Source organism: Oryx dammah, unplaced genomic scaffold (genome assembly GCF_014754425.2).
Source record: "Oryx dammah isolate SB20612 unplaced genomic scaffold, SCBI_Odam_1.1 HiC_scaffold_25, whole genome shotgun sequence".
NCBI classification, from domain to species: domain Eukaryota; kingdom Metazoa; phylum Chordata; class Mammalia; order Artiodactyla; family Bovidae; genus Oryx; species Oryx dammah.
In genome coordinates this window covers 66,714,288-66,738,190 of record NW_024070209.1, presented here as the reverse complement: position 1 = coordinate 66,738,190, position 23,903 = coordinate 66,714,288, and the positions used below count along the sequence as shown (strand labels likewise).

General features: G+C 43.2%; 1 protein-coding gene across 1 annotated transcript in view; it reads right to left on the bottom strand.

Moving 5' to 3' along the window:
- Nucleotides 1-23,903, bottom strand: part of ANTXR1 (ANTXR cell adhesion molecule 1) — a 263,047-nt gene that overhangs the window by 83,360 nt on the left and 155,784 nt on the right. Inside the window, exons 13-14 of the mRNA XM_040224080.1 lie at nucleotides 22,330-22,425; nucleotides 2,759-2,800 (exon numbers count right to left, since the gene is read on the bottom strand). Coding sequence (XP_040080014.1) covers nucleotides 2,759-2,800; nucleotides 22,330-22,425 — 138 coding nt within the window. The remainder of the gene's footprint in view (nucleotides 1-2,758; nucleotides 2,801-22,329; nucleotides 22,426-23,903) is intronic.

Below are 23,903 nucleotides of genomic sequence, written 5' to 3'. Positions count from 1 at the left end.
GCTGGAGAAGACTCTTGAGAGTCCTCTGGACAGCAAGGAGATCAAACCAGTCTTGATCTAAAGGAACTAAACCTTGAATATTCATTGGGAGGACAGATGCTGAAGCCTGGTGCTGGAGAAGACTCTTGAGAGTCCTCTGGACAGCAAGGAGATCAAACCAGTCAATTCTAAAGGAAATAAACCTTGAATATTCATTGGGAGGACAGATGCTGAAGCCGAAGCTCCAATACTTTAGCCACCTGATGACTCGTTGGAAAAGACCGTGATGCTGGGAAAGATTGAAGGAAAAGGAGAAGGGGGCAACAGGATGATATGTTGAGATAACATCACCGACTCAATGGACATGAGTTTGAGCCAACTCCAGGAGATAGTGAAGGATAGGGAAGCCTGGCATGCTGCAGTCCATTGGGTCACAGAGAGTCGGCCTTGACTTAGTGACTAAACAATAAGAATAAAGAGGATAACTGAGAGTTCATTATAAAGTTGTGTTCATTTTCTCAGCATATTTATTACCTTTAGGATATGATGCTTATAGAGCTGATGAAAGTTTGGATAATTGATACTTATTCATATATATGGCAGAAAGTGTTTAACTCATTTGGCTATTAATTAAATGTTAGATATTGTAAATCCTTTGGGGATAAGTCAAAGATCAATTAGATATAGATCCTGACCTTCAAGTATAGCTAATAATCTTAAACTTTGATGCAGAAGGAAAATGTCAATAAAATACCCCGGGAATACAGAGAAAGGAGAAATTAGCTGTGGTGAAAGGAAATTAGAGCACAGGAGCTGTCCTTGAAGGGCTGGTGGGATTTGAACACAGGGAGCTAGAGTGGAGAAGGTTGTCTAGGTTCAGACTGTGATTCAGGGGTTTGTGTAAAATACTTTCATGGGCTGGGTTACGTCATTGTTTCTGTGGGATTTCTTTTTTATGATTATTTTCTTTTTTTCTGCCAAAACACATTAGGAAGGAGATGAGGGCTGCTGAGGTCACAGGGCCAAGGAGCAATCAGGACCAGCACGCATGCCCAGAGAATCAGCGCCCCCTTTAGCCTGCCCTGGCCAGGGTGGAAGCTCCTATAGGTCTAACACAGCCTGCTAGGTTGCAAGGGTCCTCAGGTTGTCATTGCGTTTCAGGTCTGCCTTCTAGAGGTGAAAGTATGACTCCCATAAGAATATTGGATGAAACTGGAAAAATTCAACTACTTATCTTCTCTTGCTTTTAGCTATTCTTTCTTGATGATTTACTGACTTGGGCTTTATTTTTTTTCCTCCAGAATTGTAGGACTTCACTTTACAAATACTTATTGCATTTGTTTTTTGCGTGGAGTCCTATGCTAGATGCTGGGGGCTGGGGTCAACCATACCCCACAGTCTTGGACCTAAGACCCCTGGTGCATTTAGGCTACGGTGGCTGCCACATCACCTTCCAAAAGCAAATGCAGAGCCAGCAGCAGAAGAAAGGGTAATAACTCTGCTAATTGAACATGATGAGTGAAGGGAACATTCTTCACCTCAGGGCAAACAGAGCAACCTCATCAAGAGTTTCTTGCCCTATTTTTCTTGGGGAGTATAAGACACAGCTGCACACAATAGAACCACAGCCAAATTGGAACCGGGGGAGCTAGCCACGGTGCTTTCTCTTGAAGGATTAAGAAGAGGCTTTTGTGGATGTCAGGAGAGTTTTTTTCCCTCCCTTAGCTGTGCTCAGCAATGTAATTTCCTCCACTGATTTCTGGGCAGAAAGTTAGCATTCCAACAAGATGCGCTTTAATTGACTGCAGTTATTAAATCCCTTAGCTTACAAGCTTATAGTTCAGGATATAAGAGCCACATGGAATTTTAATCATTATCTTTTTTTTCTGTATGAAGGAAGTTTGACAAAGGCATTGGGAAGAGGAATGGTGAGGGGGTGGTGCTCACTTTGCATGCAACCTACCTTAGGGATTAAGGAAAATGAACTGATATCTCTTTGGATCCCACTAAGCTTGCAGACCTGTACTCTGGCTTCTAAACTGGTGAATGCCACATTGAGGGAAGCCAGCTATCCCAGGAGTAATCAGGACTAGGAAAAGCTCTGGGCAGGCACTGCTCCCCAGGGATGCTCCTTCTCACCATTAGCCTTTAACGCCTCTAGGCCACACATGACCAGATCTGCTTATTGGGCAATTTATGATGGAATATAAGACATTTTTCTCCTTTCCAATGATGAGGATCTAATATCCTATACAAGGCCAGAATACTAGCATACTGGAGGGGGCTCCAGTATATTTTCTTTATTACCTGGCAAGTCTTTAGGTAACATTGTTTTAAATTAAAGGAAAATGTAATACTTCAGCATCAGTCTGTTCCTAGAATCACTGATTGTTTGGAGAATGTGGCAAATTCATCCCTATCCACACACAAAAAGCATTGTCTCTTCAGGGAGAAGAGATCCAGCAAGTGTCTGTTTTGGAGGAAAAATCAGTACCTCAAGGCTCCAAATAATTGTACTGAGAAAACCATTTATGTTCATATCTCAATTTTTTCTTGCAGGGAGAAAACCTTCCAAAAACCATTGTGCCTCCGGCTGTCAGTTCAGATCAGTTCCTGTTTATCCTTGGTTTAAGAAAGAGCCAAAGACCTCCCTCTTTGCTGCTTCATATTCAGTAGGAGTCTAGGCCTGATGTAGTTCTGCTCTGTGGGGGCCTGAGCCTGGGGCCAGCCCAGACAGCCCTCTGTCCCACCCTGCCACCCAGCCCACCTGGTCACTCACCTCACTTTCTTCAGCAGGGGGTGGAGGGACCTCCTTGATTATCTGAAAAGGGGGAAAAAAAAGAAAAAATGAGTAGAAATCTCCAGCCACTTGCTTTCCAAAGGTGCCTGGGTGGTGTGGCCATAATTACCACCGTGATGGGTTCAAGCAAGGCAGGTGTCTTTCTGGGCAGAATAACTCAGTAATTACAGCATGATGCATCTGAGGGCTCCACACTCAACTGTGTCTCTTATAGTTTTGTAGAGAGAAAAAAATATTCCACAGGTAACAGTTTCATCTCTTACCCCAGGTAATGTCCTGCAAATGTATTCACTCATTTATTCATCTAATCATTCCTGCATCAACTCATTCACCAATCCACCCAAACCACTGCACATCTAACAAGAACGGTACACAACAGAAGTTAAGATAGTGCTGCAGAGGTCAGTCCGGTACAGGCCACACTCAGACTGTTGGCAATCCCATTAACTGTTGCTGGCCCCAGGTGGTACTCATGGAGGGAGGGTGTGACAGTCAGGCAGACTGATTCCCAACAGAAGGCAGCAAAGAAGGGGTAACCAGGGATTCCTTTTAGGGCCTTGAAACTGAAGAGGTACAAAGGTTTGCATATCAATATTGTAAGACCGGACTCCGCAAACACCGCATCATCTGGGTTAAAGAGAGATGTGTGGTCACTTTGGAAGGCAAGCAACTGGGGGCTGCTTCTAACCAATGAGAGAATGGGTAGCACATGAGAGGATGACAAGCAAGGAGGACAGAGGGGTGGCAGTAGGCCACCTGTCCTCATTTTTATCTCCAACTTGTACAGCCCATTCATAAAAGGAAAGCTCTTGCCACCTTTAAGTTAATTCTGTTTAAATTTTTTACAAGGTAGTCTGGCCATTATTCACTCTGACTCTACCACATGAAAAAGCTGGCTTAAAACTCAACATTCAGATAACTAAGATCATGGCGTCTGGTTCCATCACTTCATGGCAAATAGATGGGAAAAGGTGGAAACAATGGGAGATTTTATTTTTGGGGCTCCAAAATCACTGCAGCGGTGACTGCAGCCACGAAATTTAAAGCTGCTTGCTCCTTGGAAGAAAAGCTATGACAAACCTAGACAGGGTGTTAAAAAGCAGAGACATTATTTGCTGACAAAGGTCCGTATAGTCAAAATTATGGTTTTTCCAGTAGTCATATATGGATGTGAGAGTTGGACCATAAAGAAGGGTGAACGCTGAAGAATTGATACTTTCAAACTGTGGCACTGGAGAAGGCTCTTGAGAGTCCCTTGGACAGCAAGGAGATCAAGCCAGTCAATCCTAAAGGAAATCAACCTTGATTATTCACTGGGAAGACTGAAGCTGAAGCTCTAAAACTTTGGCCACCTGATGGGAAGAGGCAACTCATTGGAAAAGAGCCTGATGATGGGAAAGACTGAAGTTAATTGAGGAAGCAGGTGGCAGAGGATGAGATGTTTAGATAGCATCACTGACTCAATGGACATGAATTTGAGCAAACTCCAGGAGATAGCAAAGGACAGGGAAGTCTGGCATCTTGTAGTCCATAGGGTTGCAAAGAGTGGGACACAACTTAGCGACTGAACAACTACCACATCCCTTGAAGCCTCCCTCCTCTCACACTCCAAACTTTATTATCAGAATGTTGGGAGCCCAACATGCAGTCCTTTTCCTGAGAATTCTGGAAAACACAAAAGTCATTATGTATCTTTTGATGTGTTAGCATCAGCGCTGGCCTGAACCACTTTGTGGATGGGTGCTCAGGTGCTGTCCATGGGACCAGTTTCTTAATCTGATTGGAGAGCTCTACCGGCTACAGAGCAGGCTGCCTACTAGGCAGCTCTTCCTCCCCATCCCTCCTACTAAGCACATCCCATCTTTCATTCAGTGATTATTCTGGAGCCTCATTTGGGCTCTGATCCCCACTGCTATCACCCATGCTACCACTATCTGTAATGTCATCTCTGTATGCTGAGATAGGCTACTTACTTGAGGCTCTACTAACACCAGCCAGGGGACTGAGCCTTCAGTCACCTAAAAGGATGGTATTCAATTAATCAAGAGGCAGAGGTGATCATTTCAAACTATTGTGGCATTTGCTTCCATTTCCTGGCCACTGTGAGAAAACTGCTGAAGGTGTTTGTAAAGTACAAAGCTATGACTTTTCTCACCCACTCAACACTGGCTCCAAACTCCTTTAAAAATAATCTCTGAGGAGGGTCATTACTGCCCAATGCAGACTTCCCATCGTCCCAGAGGCAGTGGTGATTTTCAAATAGGAAATGGAAGGAGGAGTGAGGAGCTGGGGACAGCAATCTGGCATGCATCTCTTCTCTCAGGGCAGTCTTAGGGAAGGGAGTGAGAGGAGGGCAGGAAATGTGGGGACACAGACAGATGTCGACAAGAGTGCTGCGAGCTATGTGCTTGCTGAGTACCCGAGGTGAACAGAGGTTCGGTGCAGAGCAGCTGGGCTTTTGTCTTCAAAATGCAATCAGCCTCGTCCATTGCTGCATGGAAGTACAGAGTAGCTGTCACTTGTGAGCCCCAGACCTGCCTCTTTCTGACTGTGAAGATCAGACAAGTCCCTGAACCTCCTTGAGCTCCACTGTCCACTTCTGTGAAATGGGAGCAATAATACTAACCTTGCAGGAACTGAGTCACGGTGAGCAATAATGTTTGCTCTGAAACAGGGTGGGTGCTCAATAGATGGTGCATACTATTATTAGTCCCCTTTCCCTTTCTTATAGTCACTGTTTCTTGCTTTTATCACATCTTTAATGAAGGTTTCACTTAACACTGCCCGCCCTCCCCTCCCCTCTGCCCCGCGTATACTGAATGACTATGTATCGTGATTTCCAGATGGTGCAGCCTACAAGCCAGAGCTTCATAAAATGAGTGAGATAGGAGGCTGGTGTTCAGACAGTGGCCTGGGGGCCTGACAGTGGCCAGGGTCTTCACAGGGGTCAGCAGCAGTGTGTTTTACCACGTATTTTAAAGCACATGCCATCAGCTAGGAAGTGCAGATATCAGCCAAGTGGCCCACCACTCAGCCCAACCCATCTGTGAGCTTATGTTCACAGTGTCTTATTGGATATTTATTGAATTTTACAGCCAACAATGTCCCAAGGGGAACCCCAAAGACAAAGCAAAATGCAAGATTTATTAAGTGTTAATCAAAAGCAGACTAATCTATAATCTAGATCCCACTCTGACATACTTGTAAATTGGCCACCTGAGCCTCTGAAAAAATGCTACCATGTTCAGGTAGACAGGATTTAAGCACTTCCATCTGGCCTCCTGGGTTGGGTGTCTGGCTGTATTCAGTGGGAATGAAGAAGACTTCCTATTGCCTCCAGCACTGCCTGCCGCCCCCTAAACACCACTCCCCCCCGACCCCACCCTGAAGTGATGGCAAAAGAGCATCTCAAAGTGCGATCCAGGCAGGCTGAGTTGAAGTCATATGATTACTCCAAGCCTTGAAGCTGGATGGGCTGCCTGTGAGTGAGCCAAACCTTCATACCAAGACCAGCGCCTGGGCCACCCAATGGAGTGCTCTGAGTACACAGCCACATCAGCCCTCCCCACCTCACCCACCCGAGGGCCCGAGTCCAGGCGGCCTGGAGGAGCAATTGGGCAACAGCCTGCTTTGCTCTCCAGCCTACAGCCCACTGCGGCCTTGCTGCACAGAGTGGCCCAGGCTCACAGGATAAAATGCAGGCTGCCCTGGCCCCCACAAGACCTGTAAGACATGGCCCCCCACTTCCCTACCTCACTCCTCTCCACCTCCCTCCCCTTCACTTCTGCACTTCAGCCTCCTGGCAGCTTCCTGTTCCTTCCACGCATCTGGCTGCTTCTCACTGGGAGCATCTTCCGCCTAAATGCTTGCTGTGTTCCCTGCTTTGTCTGCACGTCTGCAGGTCTCCGTTATGGGGTCTCACACAACCCAGTGTTTTCTGTCATACTTTTAAATGTAATTGAAATTTAATTGCATAATTTCTGGGCTTCTAACTAGTATGACTGGAGGATCTTTATTTCTTACAAGAATGCACACAAGAAGCTGCTGAGCACTACCAAACTTAGGCTTGATTTGGGCCACTTCCCTTCTTAGAAGGTTCTGAAGCTTCCTCTTGGATTTGGGTGGGCTTGTCAGCTCCTTCCTCATTAGGAGGGACAAAGAGAAGATGGATAAGGGTGAAGAAATCCTTAACGAAATGTTTAAGAGGAAAATCCCTCAACAGACATATTTGTAAGCATATCATGGCAGGACTGGGGAGAACTCTGGTCTGTGATGTCTGGAACAGAACTGTCTCTGAAATATGCTTGTATATATTTTAGATTTTTTTGGTTATGGTAAAATTCACATAACATTAACCATTTAAAAGTGTGAGCCAATTATATTGGGTGTACCAACTGCTATCAGGTAAATGTGAAGATGCTGTCCAGTTGTCAGTAGTGGCTTGGAAGAAATATATAAAACTCTCTCTCACACACACACCTCACCTGCTTTCTCACTTCTGTTTTCCCCTGTGCAGTGCAATTACATATCACACTTGTGAGCATGTGTACTTTTCTTCACTAAAGCATTTACTATAGCATCCTTAACACAAATGTGTGTCCTGGTTGAAGAAGCCAGGATTCAGGGAAGGAGGAAAATCTTAAGCTTTGGTAGAACTTGTGATGATGTGAGAGACAGAAGACACCCTGAGAGCCAAGGAAACAGAGGGACCCCCTCTGTTTCATCAAAGACCACACAGAAGAACACAAATAAAGGAGAATGGAACTCATGGGGACCATCATTTGCTTTACAGGGGATTAGAAGCATGTGGCATGGATGAAGAAAAGGCTATAATGCTGAGAGCAGCAGAAAAACACATTTGTGGCATTTTTTTCTTATTTGGAATCACACAAATAGCTTTTTTTGTTGTTAAGAAAAGAGGACCCTGGCAAGACATCAAAAGCTGGGTTTCTATTTTAAGCCAGTGCAGAAGGAATAACAAGACAATGAGTCACAGCCATCCACCTCTGTTGTTGTGATACTTCGTCCTAAGAATGTCCTTCCTTCTGTCCTATTAACTCAAAAGCATGGGGCTACATCATACTCAAACCCATCATGAAACTTCATGTGTTTACATTTTAAAAATTGAGGCATAGAGCTATTTATACTGTAGCATTATTTTAATTGGGCTTCCCTGGTGGCTCCGACAGTAAAGAATCTGCCTGCAATGTAGCAGACCTGGGTTCAATCCCTGGGTTGGGAAGATTCCCTGGAGAAGGGAATGGCAACACACTCCAATATTCTTGCCTGGAGAATCCCATGGACAGAGGAGCCTGGTGGGCTACAGTCCATGGGGTTTTAAAGAGTTGGACATGACTGAGTGAATGACTAAAATACACACATTACTTTAATTAAGAATTTAAAGCATTTAAAATGCTAGAAAATTTTAGTGTATTATTAATGTTAAAAAATGTGTTACTTTGGGTGTTCTGTTCTGAACCTATTTCCCTCACTAGGCTGTTACTTTCATGGGGCTAAAATTCCATAAAGAATTGACATTTTAATTTATTTATTTTGCTTTTATTTTTAAATTTATTTTTTAATTGGAGGGAAATCGCTTTACAATATTGTGATGGTTTCTGCCATATAATGTAATGTCACAAATCAGCTGTAATATACATATATCACCTCCTTCCCTCCCCCCAACCCTCTAGGTCATCACAGAGTGCCGGGGTGGTCTCCCTGTGTTATATGACAACTTCTCACCAGTTATCTATTTTACACATGATAGTGTATACGTGTCCATGCTACTTTCTCCATTGGTTCCACTCTCTCATCCCCACTGTGTCCATAAGTCTGTTTTCTATATCTGCATATCCATTCCTTCTCTGCAAATAGATTCACTGATACCATTTTCTTAGATTCCATATATGTGTTAATACATGATATTTGTTTTTCTCTTCCTGACTTACTTCATTCTGTATAACAGGTTCTAGAGCTCACTAGAACTGACTCAGATCCATTCTTTTTTATGGTTGAGTAATAGTCCATGGTATATATGTACCACAGCTTCCTTATCCATTCATCTGTCAATGAACATCTAAGTTGCTTCCATGTCCTAGCTATTGTAAACAGTGCTGCAATGAATACTGGGGTACATGTGTCTTTTTCAATTATGGTTTTCTCAGGGTCTATGCCCTGTAGTGGGATGTATGGTAGTTTTTTATTCCTAGTTTTCTAAAGAATCTCCATACTGTTCTCCAAAGTGGCTGTATCAGTTTTTATATTCCCACCAACAGTGCAAGAGAGTTCCCTTTTCTCTGTATCCTCACTACCATTTATTGTTTGGAGATTTTTTGATGATGACCATTCTGACTGGTGTGAGGTGACACCACCTTGTAGTTTTGTTTTGCATTTCTCTAATAATGAGTGATGTTGAGCATCTTTTCGTGTGTTTATTGGCCATCTGTATGTCTTCTTTGGAGAAATGTTTGTTTAGGTCTTCTGCCCGTTTTTTGGTTGGGCTGTTTTTCTGATATTGAGCTGTATGAGCTGCTTATTTATTTTGGAGATTAATCCTTTGTCAGTTGTTTGATTTGTAATTATTTTCTCCCATTCTCCCATTTTAACCTGGTTTATTTCTTCATTTGCTGTGCAAAAGCTTTTAAGTTTAATTAGGTCTCATTTATTTATTTATTTTTGTTTTTATTTCCACTACTCTAGGAGTAGGGGTCAAAGAGGATCTTGCTGTGATTTATGTCAAAGAGTGTACTGCCTATGTTTTCCTCTAAGAGGTTTATAGTTTCTGGCATTTCATTTAAGTCTTTAATTCATTTTGAATTTATTTTTGTGTATGGTGTTAGGATGTATTCTTGTTTTATTCTTTTACATGTGGCTGTCCAGTTTTTCCAGCATCACTGACTGAAGAGGCAGTCTTTTCTCCATTATATATTTTTGCCTCCTTTGTCAGAGATAAGGTGCCCAAAGGTGCAGGGGTTTATCTCTGAGCTTTCTGTCTTGTTTCATTGGTCTATATTTTTATTTTTGTGCCAATACCATACTCTCTTGATGACTGTAGCTTTGTAATATAGTCTGAAATCAGGAAGGTTGATTTCTCCAGCTCCATTTTTCTTTCTCAAGGTGGCTTTGGCTGTTCAGGGTCTTTTGTGTTTCCATATAAATTGTGAATTTTTTTTGTTTTAGTTCTATGAAAAATGCCTTTGGTAGTTTGATAGGGATTGCACTGAATCTGTAGATTGCTTTGGGAAATATAGTCATTTTCACAATATCGATTCTTCCAATCCAAGAACATGATCTATCTCTCCATCTGTTTGTATTGCTTTTGATTTCTTCCATCAGTGTCTTACAGTTTTCTGCATACGGGTCTTTTGTCTCTTCAGGTAGATTTATCCCTAGGTATTTTATTCTTTTTGTTGAAATGGTGAATGGGATTGTTTCCTTAATTTCTCTTTCTGAGTTTTCATTGTTAGTGTATAGGAATGCAAGGGATTTCTGTGCATAAACTTTATATCCTGTGACTTTACTATATTCATTGATTAGCCCTAGAAATTTTCTGGTGGCATCTTTAGGGTTTTCTATGTATAGTGTCATGTCATCTGCAACCAGTGAGTTTTGCTTCTTCTTTTCCAATCTGGACTCCTTTTATTTCTTTTTCTTCTTTGATTGCTGTGACTAGGACTTTCAACACTATGTTGAATAATAGTAGTGAGAATGGGCACCCTTGTCTTCTTCCTGATCTTACAGGAAATGCTTCAGTTTTTCACCACTGAAAATAATGTTTGCTGTAAGTTTATTATGTTGAGATATATTCCCTCTATGAAGTTTTTTTTTTTTATCATAAATGGTTATTGAATTTTTGAAGTGACATTTTAAGAAACACCTTTCAAGTTATGGGAGAAATAATGGTATTTAGAGAACTTTTGGTGTATCTGCTACTTAACCATTGTTAATTTTGTAAAGAGCACAGGAAAGACAAATGACAGGGCCTGACTTTCTCAACTGGTTTTTGGTCTTTTGTGCTTTCTATGCATAGTAGAACACCTAGGAATCTGAGTAATAATATTCCTTGAGTTTTGGGTAATTTTCAACGGTGAACTCACATGTAGTTTTTCCCTATGGGAGTCTTATGAAGACTCAGCTAAGGGATCAGCCTGCTGGAGGGGATTCAAGTTTCATCTTGCAGATTCCTAAGTACTTCTAAACTGTGAATCCCTTTCTCTTAGTTTGTAATTTATAGAACCCAAAGTAATATATATTTGAACTCTAAAACTGAGAGGTTGTTGTTTTGAATTTTTAGGGGGACACACACACACATCAAACTCATAGCCCATCCTTTTACTCAAAGTCTTAGCTGTAGGAAGAAGATTCAGTCCTACTCTCAAACTTTTAGGGACTTATGTAAAGCTATGAAACCAAATGTCTAGGTTATTGAGATTAGAAAATCACCACTGCTTTAGGGTCAGCTAAGCACCTAATTTCCAGAACCTTCTTTATTTTGTCCTTGGAAATGTCTGTTTTCTTGTGATCCTGGTTATGCACTTAAAACAAAATTTTATTATACATTTTTTCCAGGAATTTTTTGTTTTTATTTTGCTGTGAGGTCTAGTGTATCACCAGCTGGGAGTAATCAATTTTTTGCAAATGATTACCTCCTGCATGCTCAGGAGGCATGCTAAGTTGCTTCAATCATATCTGATTCTGTTCAACCCTATGGACTGTAGCCTGCCAGCCTCCTCTGTCCATGGGATTCTCCAGGCTAGAATACTGGCGTGGGTTGCCATTTCCTTCTCCAGGGGATCTTTCCAACCCAGGGATCAAATCTGTTTCTCTTACATCTCCTGCATTGGCAGGCAGGTTCTTTATCACTAGCGACACCTCAGAGGGGTTAACTCAAATAAATGTGTTTAGATGCTTAAAGTCATTTGGAGCTTTTGATTTAAAACATTGCGTATTATGGGACTTCTGGACTGATACCTTAATTCCAACTCTTTTGCTACCTCCCTGGCCTTACAGCTCAGTTGGTATAGAATTTGCCTATGATGCATGAGGCCCCGGTTCGATTCCTGGATTGGAAAGATCTGTTAGAGAAGGGAGAGGCTACCCACTCCAGTATTCTTGGGCTTCCCTTGTGGCTCAGCTGGTAAAGTAGCCACCTGCAATGTGGGAGACCTGGGTTCGATCCCTGGGTTGGGAAGATTCCCTGGAGAAGGAAAAGGCTTTCCCACTGCAGTATTCTGGCCTGGGGAATGCCATGGACTGTATAGTCCATGGGTCGCAAAGAGTTGGACACGACTGAGTGACTTTCACTTTCACTGACCTCATAGGTTCTGTGTGAGGAGAAACCATCAGAAGAGAGCTGTGTATAGAAGAAATGCCAATGAGATCTGAAAAGCCATATAACAAAAGGCTTTAGTCTCATGGATGGAAGGAGATGCTTGCTCTTTTGCTTTTACAATCTAGACTTCAATTCTGATTCCTTAACCTTATAATAAATATCTTTCTAATTAAAATCAAGAAACCAAGGGAAACTAGGCAATGCAATGTGGACAATGTCCAGCAAGTATGAGATACTAGCTGATGACAGATAATGAATCTTACTATACAAACAGTATAAATGTAATAGAAACCTCACAGCTGATTAAAGCTGGCCAAGTACTGCTTGAATTCAATCAATTTACACTGTAAAAGTTTAGTAAAGGCTACTGCCAAGGGTGTTGATCTAGAATGTAGTACAAGACATTTTTCAAAGAAATGAGCTCAACTTTTTTTGTCTTTTGCATTTGGAACTCAAATTCCAAATAATTCTTGGCCTTTCATCATATCTCCCTTAAGACTGGAATTATTTCAAAGGCAAAACTCATCCATAACTCAAGAGAGAATGGTGGCAAGAATTTTAACATCAGTTGATAAGGCCCAAATGAGTTACATGGTAATTCAAAAAAACGGTTATGCATAGTCTCCAGTAGACAATGTGCCAGGCACTGCAAAACTGAGACAGTTTTTAAAAAATCCACAAATTCAGATTCCCTGAAGCTTGGAGGAGCATCTTGTCTGCCTTGGTTATGAGCAAGGTGATTCCAGCCACAGGGAGTGGCTGTGGATCTCATCAGGACACACACTGAGCAAGGATGGGGGGTGATGTTCACAGTGTGTTTGGGCTTGTTGGCGTTGATGTACCCTTCCAGAAGGGCAGGAATGGGGCCATTCTTAGGAACCCAGGAATATGACTTTCAGCTGGTTCAGCATTCTCTGGGATTATGTTTCCCAAACAGTCTTTGGCAGAATGTTAGTATCCTTCCAGACATCAGTATGTCTATAGGTGTTTGGGAAGGACTAGTGTCCTTCTAGGTGCTGGTATGTTAATGGGTGGAGATAGGACTAGGCCAAGGGGAAGGGGCTCCAGGGTCCAAAGAAGCTTAGGTGGACATTGTTTAGAAATGTTGCCACTGACTACTTGCATCATATTTTGATGTGTAACCAGATTTGAGGATCACAGGCCAGGACATGTTGAAGGGGAGGAGTAGATTCATTTATACTACGTGAGAATAAAAGGGAGCAATCTTAGAGCCAATAAGGTTCCAATTTTCTAATTTTTCACATGAGGAAATGAATTTAAAAGATTTTCCTTTAACTGATGGACGATGATCTCATGTTGGAACCCCGTGGTCTTTAATGACAGCTCGTCTCTTCCCAGCTCACTCGGGGGCATGAGGATGGTGGTGGGTGGGTTCCAAAGCAAGTGTCAAGGCCAGCCCCGCAGGGATGAGGGAAGCCATGAAGGCAAGGTGGAGATGACAACAGACTGGGCGTTTGGGGCTTGCGGTGCAGGGCAGGCCACGGCAGAGCTCTGTGTAATCTTGCAAGCTTCAGAGCAAGGCGTGTCCAGATGGGAGAGGCTGGAGGCTGGAAAGGGGTCCAGAAAGCATGAAGAATCTAGGCCTAAAATGCCTGGCTAAGGAGCTGCTTGTACTTGTTATGTTTCTATTAAATAAACTTCAGTAAATCCCTTTGGTGATGTGAGGCTTGGTTGTCTGGCCCTGAAAATTAAATATTATGCTTAAAGGTGTGGAGGGCATTATTTGAAGACTTTATTTTTATTTCAATTTAAGGCATATCAAGTTCCTGATTAGTTTTCATCTCTTGGAATTTGTCACTGGTGATGACAAAGGGGCTTATTTGTTGAGCTACCCTGGAAATTCAATAAGGGAATTAAACATGATCCTTTATCTAACTCTTTAAAAACTGTTAATAAAATACCTACAAGGCCGTTAAAAACAAAGCAATGCAAAAGGGAACTGACTTTTGTTTATATTGAGAGAAATTCTCAATACAAGCACATAATCCTTTCCCAACAAACTGAATAAAAATATTTGCTATTATTTGAATAGAAATATAGCAATTTGATTTCACCTAAATAGTGTGGTTTAATTAGCTGGGTCGCAGAAGAATTGCGACTCTCTAGCAGGATCTCTTTGGAGCAGGAAATGGCAACCCACTCAGTATTCTTGTCTGGAGAGTTCCATGGACAGGGGAGCCTGGTGGGCTACAGTTCATGGGGTCGCAAAGAATTGGATATAACTGAGCGACTGAGCCCAGCACAGCAAGATCTCTTACTTTCTTTCTAGTTGTGGAAAAAAAATGCACAACCTACTCTTAACCATTTTAAAGTGTACAGTTCACTAGTATTAAGTATATTCACATTGTTAGGCAACCAAGCTCTAGAACTTTCTCATCTGGCAAAATACAGCAGGATCTTTTGGCTCAGGGCTCCTGACCCTATTTACCTTTCAATAAAATGGGCACATTTCCAGGATTATATTTAAGAAGCAGATATAAATGTGCTTTGTTATGCAATGTTTGATACATATAAAACTATGTGTTAACAGACATGTAATTTATGAAACCTAATAATGATGATGCAAACACTCATGAGACTACCAGGCTCTACAGTTCCACTGTTTGTGAATTCCTTGCATATCCCCAAGATGATTTAGCTTTTTAGTTTAGTTTGGAAAACATATGAATTACATGCCAGGCACTGTACTCCTTTGTAGGATGATTTTCTGGGAGTAGTTTCTCCCTCCCCTGGACAGGAACATATATATGAATGAATCGCTGTGTTAGAATGAAACAGTTCTCTAGTCCAGTGGTATCCAATCTTTTTGGCACCAGGGACAGGTTTCATGGAAGACAATTTTTCCAAGGATGGTGAGGTTGGAGGGATGGTTTTGTGATGATCCAAGCTCATCATATTTAGGGTTCATGCTCCTATGGGAATCCAAAGCGGCCACTGATCTGACAGGAGGCAGAGCTCAGGTGGTAAAGTGAGCAACAGGGAGTGGCTGAAAATATAGATGAAGCTTCCCTCACTGGTCTGCCTGCTGCTCACCTCCTGCTGTGCAGCCCTGCTTCTAATAGGCCATTGACCAGTGCTGGTCTGAGGGTTGGGGACCCCTGCTTTAACAGATGTGTGAAAAAAGTGCTATGAAAACCAAGGAAAGTTGAAGCTAATTCTCCCAGGTGGGAAAAAGGAAAACTAGTTAGATGGAGTAATCATGAGCAGGACTTCAAAGAGGAATTGTAGACAGAATAGATAAAGACTATGAGAATATTTCAGCAAGTGGAAACAACAAAAAGAGATCAATAATAACTACATGGTATGTTCAAGGAGCCCCAAAGAACAGAGTGAGCCTGGAGACTGCTCTCCTTCCATTTGGCTACTCAAAGAACTTTGAGATTTATAAGTAACAGTCTTGAACTGGGCACGGTTAATGTCTGCAGAACTACACTCCTGGCTTCCAACAGCTTATGTCTATAGGGGAAGATTGACAAGTAAACAATCAGTAAGAACGGCATGGTTGGTGCCACGAAGAAGCCCTCACGGGGTGCTTAGGGGGTCCATGCACACACCAGGAGGAAGGTAGGAGGTGAGGCTGGAGAAGGGGGTTGAGGCCAGACTGGGAAGGGTCTACACATGCCAAGTCAAGGAATTTGAAGTCTATTTTAGAGAACTTGAACAGTCATGAGGATTTGGGGCTGGGAAGGGAGTGGGATCACGAATGTTTCCTTGATTTTTTTTTTTTTAAGGAAAAAAATCTAGTGATGGTAGACTAAAAGAGCAGTTAGAAAGTTATTGCAATAGTTCAGGTGGGAGATGCAGAACCTTAGACTAGGGCAATGACATGCATCCATTCACTCATTCATTCATTCCAAACTATTTAAGCAACTCCTGAGTTCTAGGTATTATACTTGGGCTGGGGTAGAGGATGTGGACAGAAGTGCCAGATGAGACGGGGTGTGAGAGAAGAGGATGCTCTATACACAATTCTGAAGTGAGAGAAGACAAGAAGAGAGAGAGAAGACATTGGCAATCACTCTGCTGTCTCTAGTTTGGGCAGCCCCGAGGATGATGACATATCCATTGATGAAGACCAGTTCTGGGGTCAACAAGTTTAACTGGGACATGTTGTGAGGGTGGGTAGAGATACCCATGTTTGAGAAAGCCACTCAGTCCTGATACTATAGACCTAATCTTCTGAAGCCAAGGCCAGAGATGGGTGGCCACATTGAGAAGCCATCAGCATATCCGTTGTAGCCAAAGTCATGAGCATTGGTGATATTGCCAGAGACAATGTGTAGAGAAGGATGAAGACAATCTCAAAGAACAAGAGGTGAGCAGCAGCAGGAGACAGAAGAGTCAGCAGCAGCCAGCAGGGAAGAGAGTTGAAAGGAGAGAGTGCCCACTGCTGAAAGAACTAGAGTAGGAAGAGAAGCGAGCACTCCTGGCTGGGAGTTCAGGCTTGCAAGGGATGGACTAGAGAAACAATGGTGATGGAGCCCAGGGTGCAGCAGGCTGAAGAGTGAATGGAAGAACAGTCTGCTCTGCAGAGAAGTTTTCAGATGAAAGAGAGGAAGAAGGAATAGGGCAGCTTGACGGAGGAATAAGCTATGACACATTTGTAAAGGCTGAAGGAGGCCAGCAGGCAGCGGGGAGGAAGATGGTGGAAAGGATGAAGATACCATAGGCAGAGGTGGGTGGGGGAGAAAAGGATGAAAGACATGAGGGGCAGGAGAGGGAGAGGGGCCAGTCTGCATCCGGGGAAGGGAGGGATGTTGGAGAAGGATGCATACAAGCCTGTTTGAAGTGGAAGGTTTCTCACAGGATGGTTTTCATCTTCTCATTGAGACAGAAGAGCAGGTTGTCTGTTGAGAGTGAAAGGGCCAGAGGCAGCATAGACATCTCCAGGGGAAGGAGAACAGTCTGGGAGAGACACTGTGAGGGTGAAATCTGGGGCTCCATACAGATGAGGTCAGAGTTTGCTAAGCAATTCAAAGGACCGGTAAGTGTGCCCTGGCTTCATCAGTGTGCTCAGGCCATTATTGGATCAGCACCTTGGGAGCAGGATAGAAGACTTACAATTGCTCTGTTCAGGTGCAGGAAGGGGGCAGGGTAGGTGGAGAAGGAGTTGTGGAATCGAGGGTATTCCTGAGAGTGGCAACATGGGGTCAGTAGGTTAAGAGACCATGTAAGCTTTTGCTCTATCCCCAGATTTTTGATTTGGAGGGGTCAAGTCCCCACTACTAATCAGGGATCTATCAGTGTCTGGTGACCTGCTGAAATTTAGGCCAGAGGTGATGGCCTTTCCCTGTGTACATGAAGCTACCACCCTAGCTGGACTGCAGGCCCTTGTTAGGGTGCTGGCTCTTGGCTGGGACGATGGTAGACACCCAGGGTTACCTACGCTTTCTTCATCTATGTTAGATGATTACTGTTGACTTTTTCACTCTTACAATATATTTCAACCCTTTTTTCACGATCATCTTCTTATTTAGATTTCTTGGTCTACCTTTTTTTAAAGTTCAATTGACAAAGTTCAATAATATTAGACCAACTAGTAAGTAGACAGAATGGCCATTGCATGACTTAAAGGGTTCTGGCAATGCCCCTTGTGGAACTGAGGCAGGGCTCTATTTACTTGCCTATTTTGGGGTAAAATATTGGCTCCTGAATTCCCTTTCTGCAACTGCAAATAAACCCAGGCTACATAGTCCAGCGACTCTCTCCCTTTCAATGGGAATGTTTTTGGCACCAATGAATAAAGGTAGGAATCTTAGAAATCAAAGGTTTACCTGGGGATGTTGAGGTCCATGCTGGGAAACACTAAAAGGTTTTGATCCAGGGTCTGGAAAAATTCTCTCTCCATTGGTCACCACTGATAGACTATTGTCTGCTATTTGGGCAAGAAGTTAACCCAGGTTTCATCTAGGCAGAAGATAAGAGCCATATGGGAGTAAGGTCCTTTCAGAAAGACAAAATGCAATGAGTGGCACCAGTCACTCTCACCCTTCAGATTTCTTCTTCCAGACAGGGCCAACAGGAAGCAAGAGGATGCTGAGTTCTGCAGAGGGCCAGCTTGTAGTAATCAATATACTTGCTCTGGTCATCCTGGTCATTACTTTTAAAATGTTCATTATGATGAGTAAAGAGTGCTCTAATTGCCTGCCCTTCTATCCCTGCCACCCTCCAGGACTTTGTGGACCACCCCCATTCCCAGTTCATATCCAGCCACTCAAGGGTTAATGTTTGGCTCGGTTGGGATGGGGGGTCTTGTGGGTTGTTAAATACTTTAAATATCATTCCTGGAGGGAACTGTGCAGAAGACAGAGGAAGGACACAGCAGAGAATCCTCCTGGGCTCCTCACGTTACAGACCCTTTCTGCTCTCTGGTTATTTTCCATCATTGAGATGCGGCTTTGGTACCAGGTCACTGAGGCATTCCTCACACTTGAGGCAGGGTAGAGAGAAGGACAGAGGAAGGTTTCAGGACCATCAGTTACAAGGAAGCCCTCTGTCAGTCCCAGACTTGAAGAGGGGGTGCTGTCAAACAAGGGAGAGAAACTTCCTGCATTCTGCCTCTTAGGGAGGTAGGAGATGATGTCTGCCTTCCTTCCTGTATACTCCCTTCAGAAAACACATGACTTTATCCCACCACCCTCAGAGCATCACCATTCATGAAGGAAGCCAGTGATCAAGAAGCAATTTTGGGGGTACACCAAGTGTCAGCCCCAGCCAGCTTTTAGAAATAGCTGTGAGGGCAGTTTCTATAGACCTCATAAGCAAGGAAATCAATCTCTAAGATCTTCCCCTTGCAAAGAAATCTTTCAGGACTTACAAAATCAGACCACATTAAGACTTTTGGCTGTCTTCCAAAGCAACATAGGCTTAACCAGATAGAATCGTTGAAAAATATTTTGAGTATTGCAAAACAATCTGGCCTTATGTAATCCTGCTCCCAATAATGAAAGGCGTTAATTAAGAGACATTTTCCTGGAAAATAAAACCACAATAAGATATCATCTCATGCCTGTTAGGATGGTTATCATCAAAAAGACAATAACAAGTGTTGGTGGAACTCCTTATACACCATTCATGGGAACATAAACATATAGCCACAGTGGAAAACAGTACGGAGGTTCCTCAAAAAACTAGAAATAGAACTACCAAGACCCAGCAATTCCACTTTTAGGAAACAAAATTACTATCCCAAAGAAGTACCAGCAGCCTCGTGTTCATTACAACCTTATGTATAATAGCCAAGACATGGAAACAACCTATGAAGGATGAATGGATAAAGAAGATGTGATATGCATTTACAGCAAAATACTATCCGGCCATGAAAGAGAAGGAAATCCTTCCATTTGTGACAACATGGATGGACTTTGAGGACATTATGCTAAGTGAAGTAAGTTGGGCAGAGCAAGATAAGTACTGTATGATCTCACACCTGGAATTTAGAAGAACCAGATTCATAAAAGCAGATCAGATTTGTGGTTGCCAGAGGCAGGCGTTGGCGTACAGGTTTGAGGGTAGAGGAATTGAGTGAAGGTAGTCAAAATGTACAAATTTCCAGTTAGTTCTAAGATAAATAAGCTCTGGAGCTGTGATATAAGGCATGATGTCTACAGTCTAGACTGCTGTACTGTCCATTTGACAATTGGGCTTCCCTGGTGGCTCAGTGGTGAAGAATTCATATGCCAGTGCAGGAGACATGGGATCGATCCCTGCGTTGGGAAGATCCCCTGGATGAAGGAAATGGCAACCAACTCCAGTATCCTTGCCTGGGAAATCCTATGGACAGAGGAGCCTGGTGGGCTATAGTCCCTGGGGTCACAAAAGAGTCGGACATGACTCAGTGGCTAAACACCACCACCACTAGCAAGAAAATAGTTCTTAAAAGTTCTTATCACAAAGGAAAAAGTGTGTAACTATGTGGGGTAATGGATGTTTGTTGTGGTAAACTTTGTGCAATACATGTATCAAATCACTAAGTTGTATACTGTAAACTTATAAAATGTTATATGTCAATTATATCTCAATAAAACTGGAAAAAAGAGACATTTCTCACCAATATAAATTGAATGCCATATGGTACACTTATGTATTCTTATTATACTAACTCTTTTAAAATAATAATATTAATTATTGTTATTAAAAATAATACAAGCAACTGTTTCAAGCAGTATATATACACATATACATATATATCTATACAGATATAGATATACATATTTATGATCCTTTAATTTTCACTATCTACCTATGAAGTCAGAGGTCTCACTGTCCTCAGTATACAGATGAGGAAACTGGGGGACAGAGTGGTTAAGTAACTTGCTCAAGATCACACAGCAAGTAAGTCATAGAGTACCGCTTGGCTGTTTTATTGTTTCTAGCTGCCCTCACTCAGAAGTAACAGTTTTTAACAATTAAAGGGACTCAGTGAACAAAGGTGATGCCTACTATAACAGAGGCCCTGGTGCTCACTCTGGGCTGCCACCAATACCACCATCAGCCACCCCTTCTTTAAGAGACCCTCCAGAATTCCAGACTTGGAAATGTGTATATTTCTGAATCACCATAAAGAGCACTCTGGCTGGCTCATTTTTTTTTTTTAAACCTTCAAAATAAAATGGTTGTGCAGCCTTAAGTATTTAAACATTTAACTTTTGAGGCTGCTGTGGCCGAGACAGCGTAAAATCTTGGTGAAATCACTCCAGCCTGGATTACACTAATTGACCCAAGATTTGCACCTGTCTGGAGTCCCGCCCCACTACACATTCTTGTCTGCTAAAAGTCATCTTTTCCCGTCTACACCAGAGGCTTCTGTTGGTGCAAAGGCTTTACTTTCCAGAAATCCTTGCCACATGGATCCATATCCTGGCTGAATTTCTTGTCTCATCCATTTCCCATCTCCTTAAGATGTCATTTGAAGACATTTCCTCCTTCAGTTCAAGTCTAGTGCTCCATGAGTCTTTGGTTTCTGTTCTTCACACAGAATTAAAACAACAACAACAACTTTTTTTTTTTTTTTTGCTGTACTGAGCAGTGTGTGGAACCTTAGTTCCTTGGCCAGGGATTGAACCTGTGCCCTCTGCACTAGAAGTGTGGTGTTAACCACTGGAACACCAGGGTATTTCCACACACAGATTTTAGGAGCTTTGTGCTGTGTGCTTAAATGCTGGCATTCCAGAGATAACGTGAAGACAAACTGGCCTGGAGAGTCTCATCGTCTGGTATCCCCTCCTGGGCTGGCCATAGAAGGACTGAAATCCAGGGAATGAAAGATGCCGCAGCATCAGAGCCGTGCTGATTCAAGCCTACCTGGCTTTACAGTGCTCGCTCTGACTGTGCAAGAAGGCAGGGCGCGTGCTAGAACTAGACCCGTGAGACCCAATGGTTTTCTCCATTTGAATATTATGTTGTTTGGGCTTTTCCTTTTGTTTGGCTGTCTGGGCCAGGGAATAGAAACTGATCACTGCTGTTGTTTAGTCAGTAAATCCTGTCTGACTCTTTCGTGACCCCATGGACTGTAGCCCACCAGACTCTCTGTCCATAGAATTTCCCAGGCAAGAATACGAGAGTGGATTACCATGCCCTCTTCTAGGGGATCTTCCTGACCCAGGGATCGAACCCATGTCTCTTATGTCTCCTGCATTGGGTTCTATACCACTAGCACCACCTGGGAAGTCCAGGTGCATGCTATAAAAGGCAGGTGCCACTCTGTATTGTTAAAAATGGAGGCCTAAGTCACTTTCTCGGATGAGCTGACAAGTTGCTAAGACCAAGCTGGCTTTGGAAGAGTATCAGTTGGTGCAACTCAACAAATATGTGTGTGCACACATGTACATGTACCAAACACACGCACGTTCATGTGTATTGGTTACATATCAACTAAGCCTCATATCTACAGTATTCTACTAATCCTTCCTAGGCACTGGACCCAGAGCAAGCTCTCCAGCTGTTCTATCCAAATGGCATGTCCACTGGCAAACTCACTCCCTAACCCATTTGAACTCCTAATGACTCAGTTTTATTGACTGTGTTAGATTTTGCCAATTTTGTATCAATTGTACCAAAAAATGCTAGATTTATTCTTAATTATTCACTCATTTTCTTGTCGCCCTTTCCTTGCTTGTGGTACTGTTAACTGTGTGTCACTCTTCACTTTGAGTAGCCAGAGGCCCAAGGTCGGGGAGGAGGTTGCATCACTTACCACGGTGCAGCAGAGGGGCCAGAACCACCAGAGGAGTGCCAGGGCCAGGAGTAAGAACAGGATCAGCAGGGCGATCGCCAGGATGGAGCCATCAGACTGTGGGGCCGAGAGAGAGGGTGGTCAGCGGTGGGACTGGCTGTGTGTGCAACCGGCACGGAGCTTGGGTGGCGCAAGGCAACACCTGTGGTCCTCCCGCCCCACACTCCCATCCTCAATATGCAGATTTAAGGCCTGGAGAAGAGCACAGCTCGCTAAGCAAATGGCTGAGACTCTGTCCAGCATTTTGGGCAACACCCTATGTACTCAATTCTCATAAGAAACGGATTCCTCTTTTCAGCGAGGCCCTGTTCTTCTCTTTGAACAACATCCCGAAGGACCGATCCTGCAAGAGACAGAGCAGATGGCCACTCATGCATCTGGGCCCTGAGAAGGTCTCTGCCACTCCCTACCTGCCTGCGGACCATCACCCTCTGCCCGGTGACAGTTCTGCTCCCTGGATCTGCTGCTCCTCTCACCACCTGGGCTGGACTCAGGACAGTTCTCAGGATTCAGTCTGCTCCCCTGAACCTGTTTCTCATAAGTGCATGTAACAGGTTCACGAGCAAAGACTAGAGCCCACAGATAGGATGTGATAAAGGGCAAAGGGATTCCAGGGTATGGAGGGTAAAGCAGCTGCTGCTGACCCTGGGAGGAGAGAGGTGTGGTAGCTGAGTCAATGCTGCTGTCAGATCCAGTGAGAGAGGCAGCCAAGACAAATTATGCCCATTTCCAAACACGCCTAGGCCAGTCCCCAAAATGACAGTTGCTGTGGCCTGAGATGGTTAACTTTTAGCCGCAGAGATCTCATTGACTGTGTGTCAGTATTCTGAGGCTGCTGGTTCAAAGAGGCAGATTTAAGTGCCTTCTATCTCCCTTCCTTCCCAGCTACTGGGAATGCAAGGGGGCACAATGTTTGGAGCTAGGGGTTAGAGGCAAGTTGTCACAGGTATTAATTGTCATGGGTACCCCTTATGAATACAGCTGGCACTTCTACTTTCAGCACCTCCCTGGTAAAATCAGGTATGTTTGCACAGATGATGATGATGATAAGGATGATGATAATAAACGAAAGCAACCTAAATGTTTAACAAAGAATGACTAATAATACATTATAGAATCACCATGCAGTCAGTTACTCTGTAGACATTATATTTGCAAATAATATCTAAATGACCCTAGAAAACACTCCTGATATAAAGAGTGGACTTATGTATATGTGTCAAGAGTGAGAGAGAGACTGAGGGATATTTACTAAAATATTAATGGTGGTTTTGTGGGTAGTGGGCTAACGGTAATTAAAAAAAATTTTATCTTTGTTCTTTTCCCTTTTTAACATTGCATAATAAGAAAATAAACTCCTGAAGTTGTATTTTAAAAATCTGCACTTGGGGATCCTCCCTTTGATGTGAGCTCTCACGTCACCCTGGGGCTCTCACCTGGGGTTGGTGGACCTGTGGGGTACCACCCTCCCAGAATGACACTCATGAACTTTAGGGCACATGACTTCACGGGAAGCTGTTCACAGTGTGACCAGG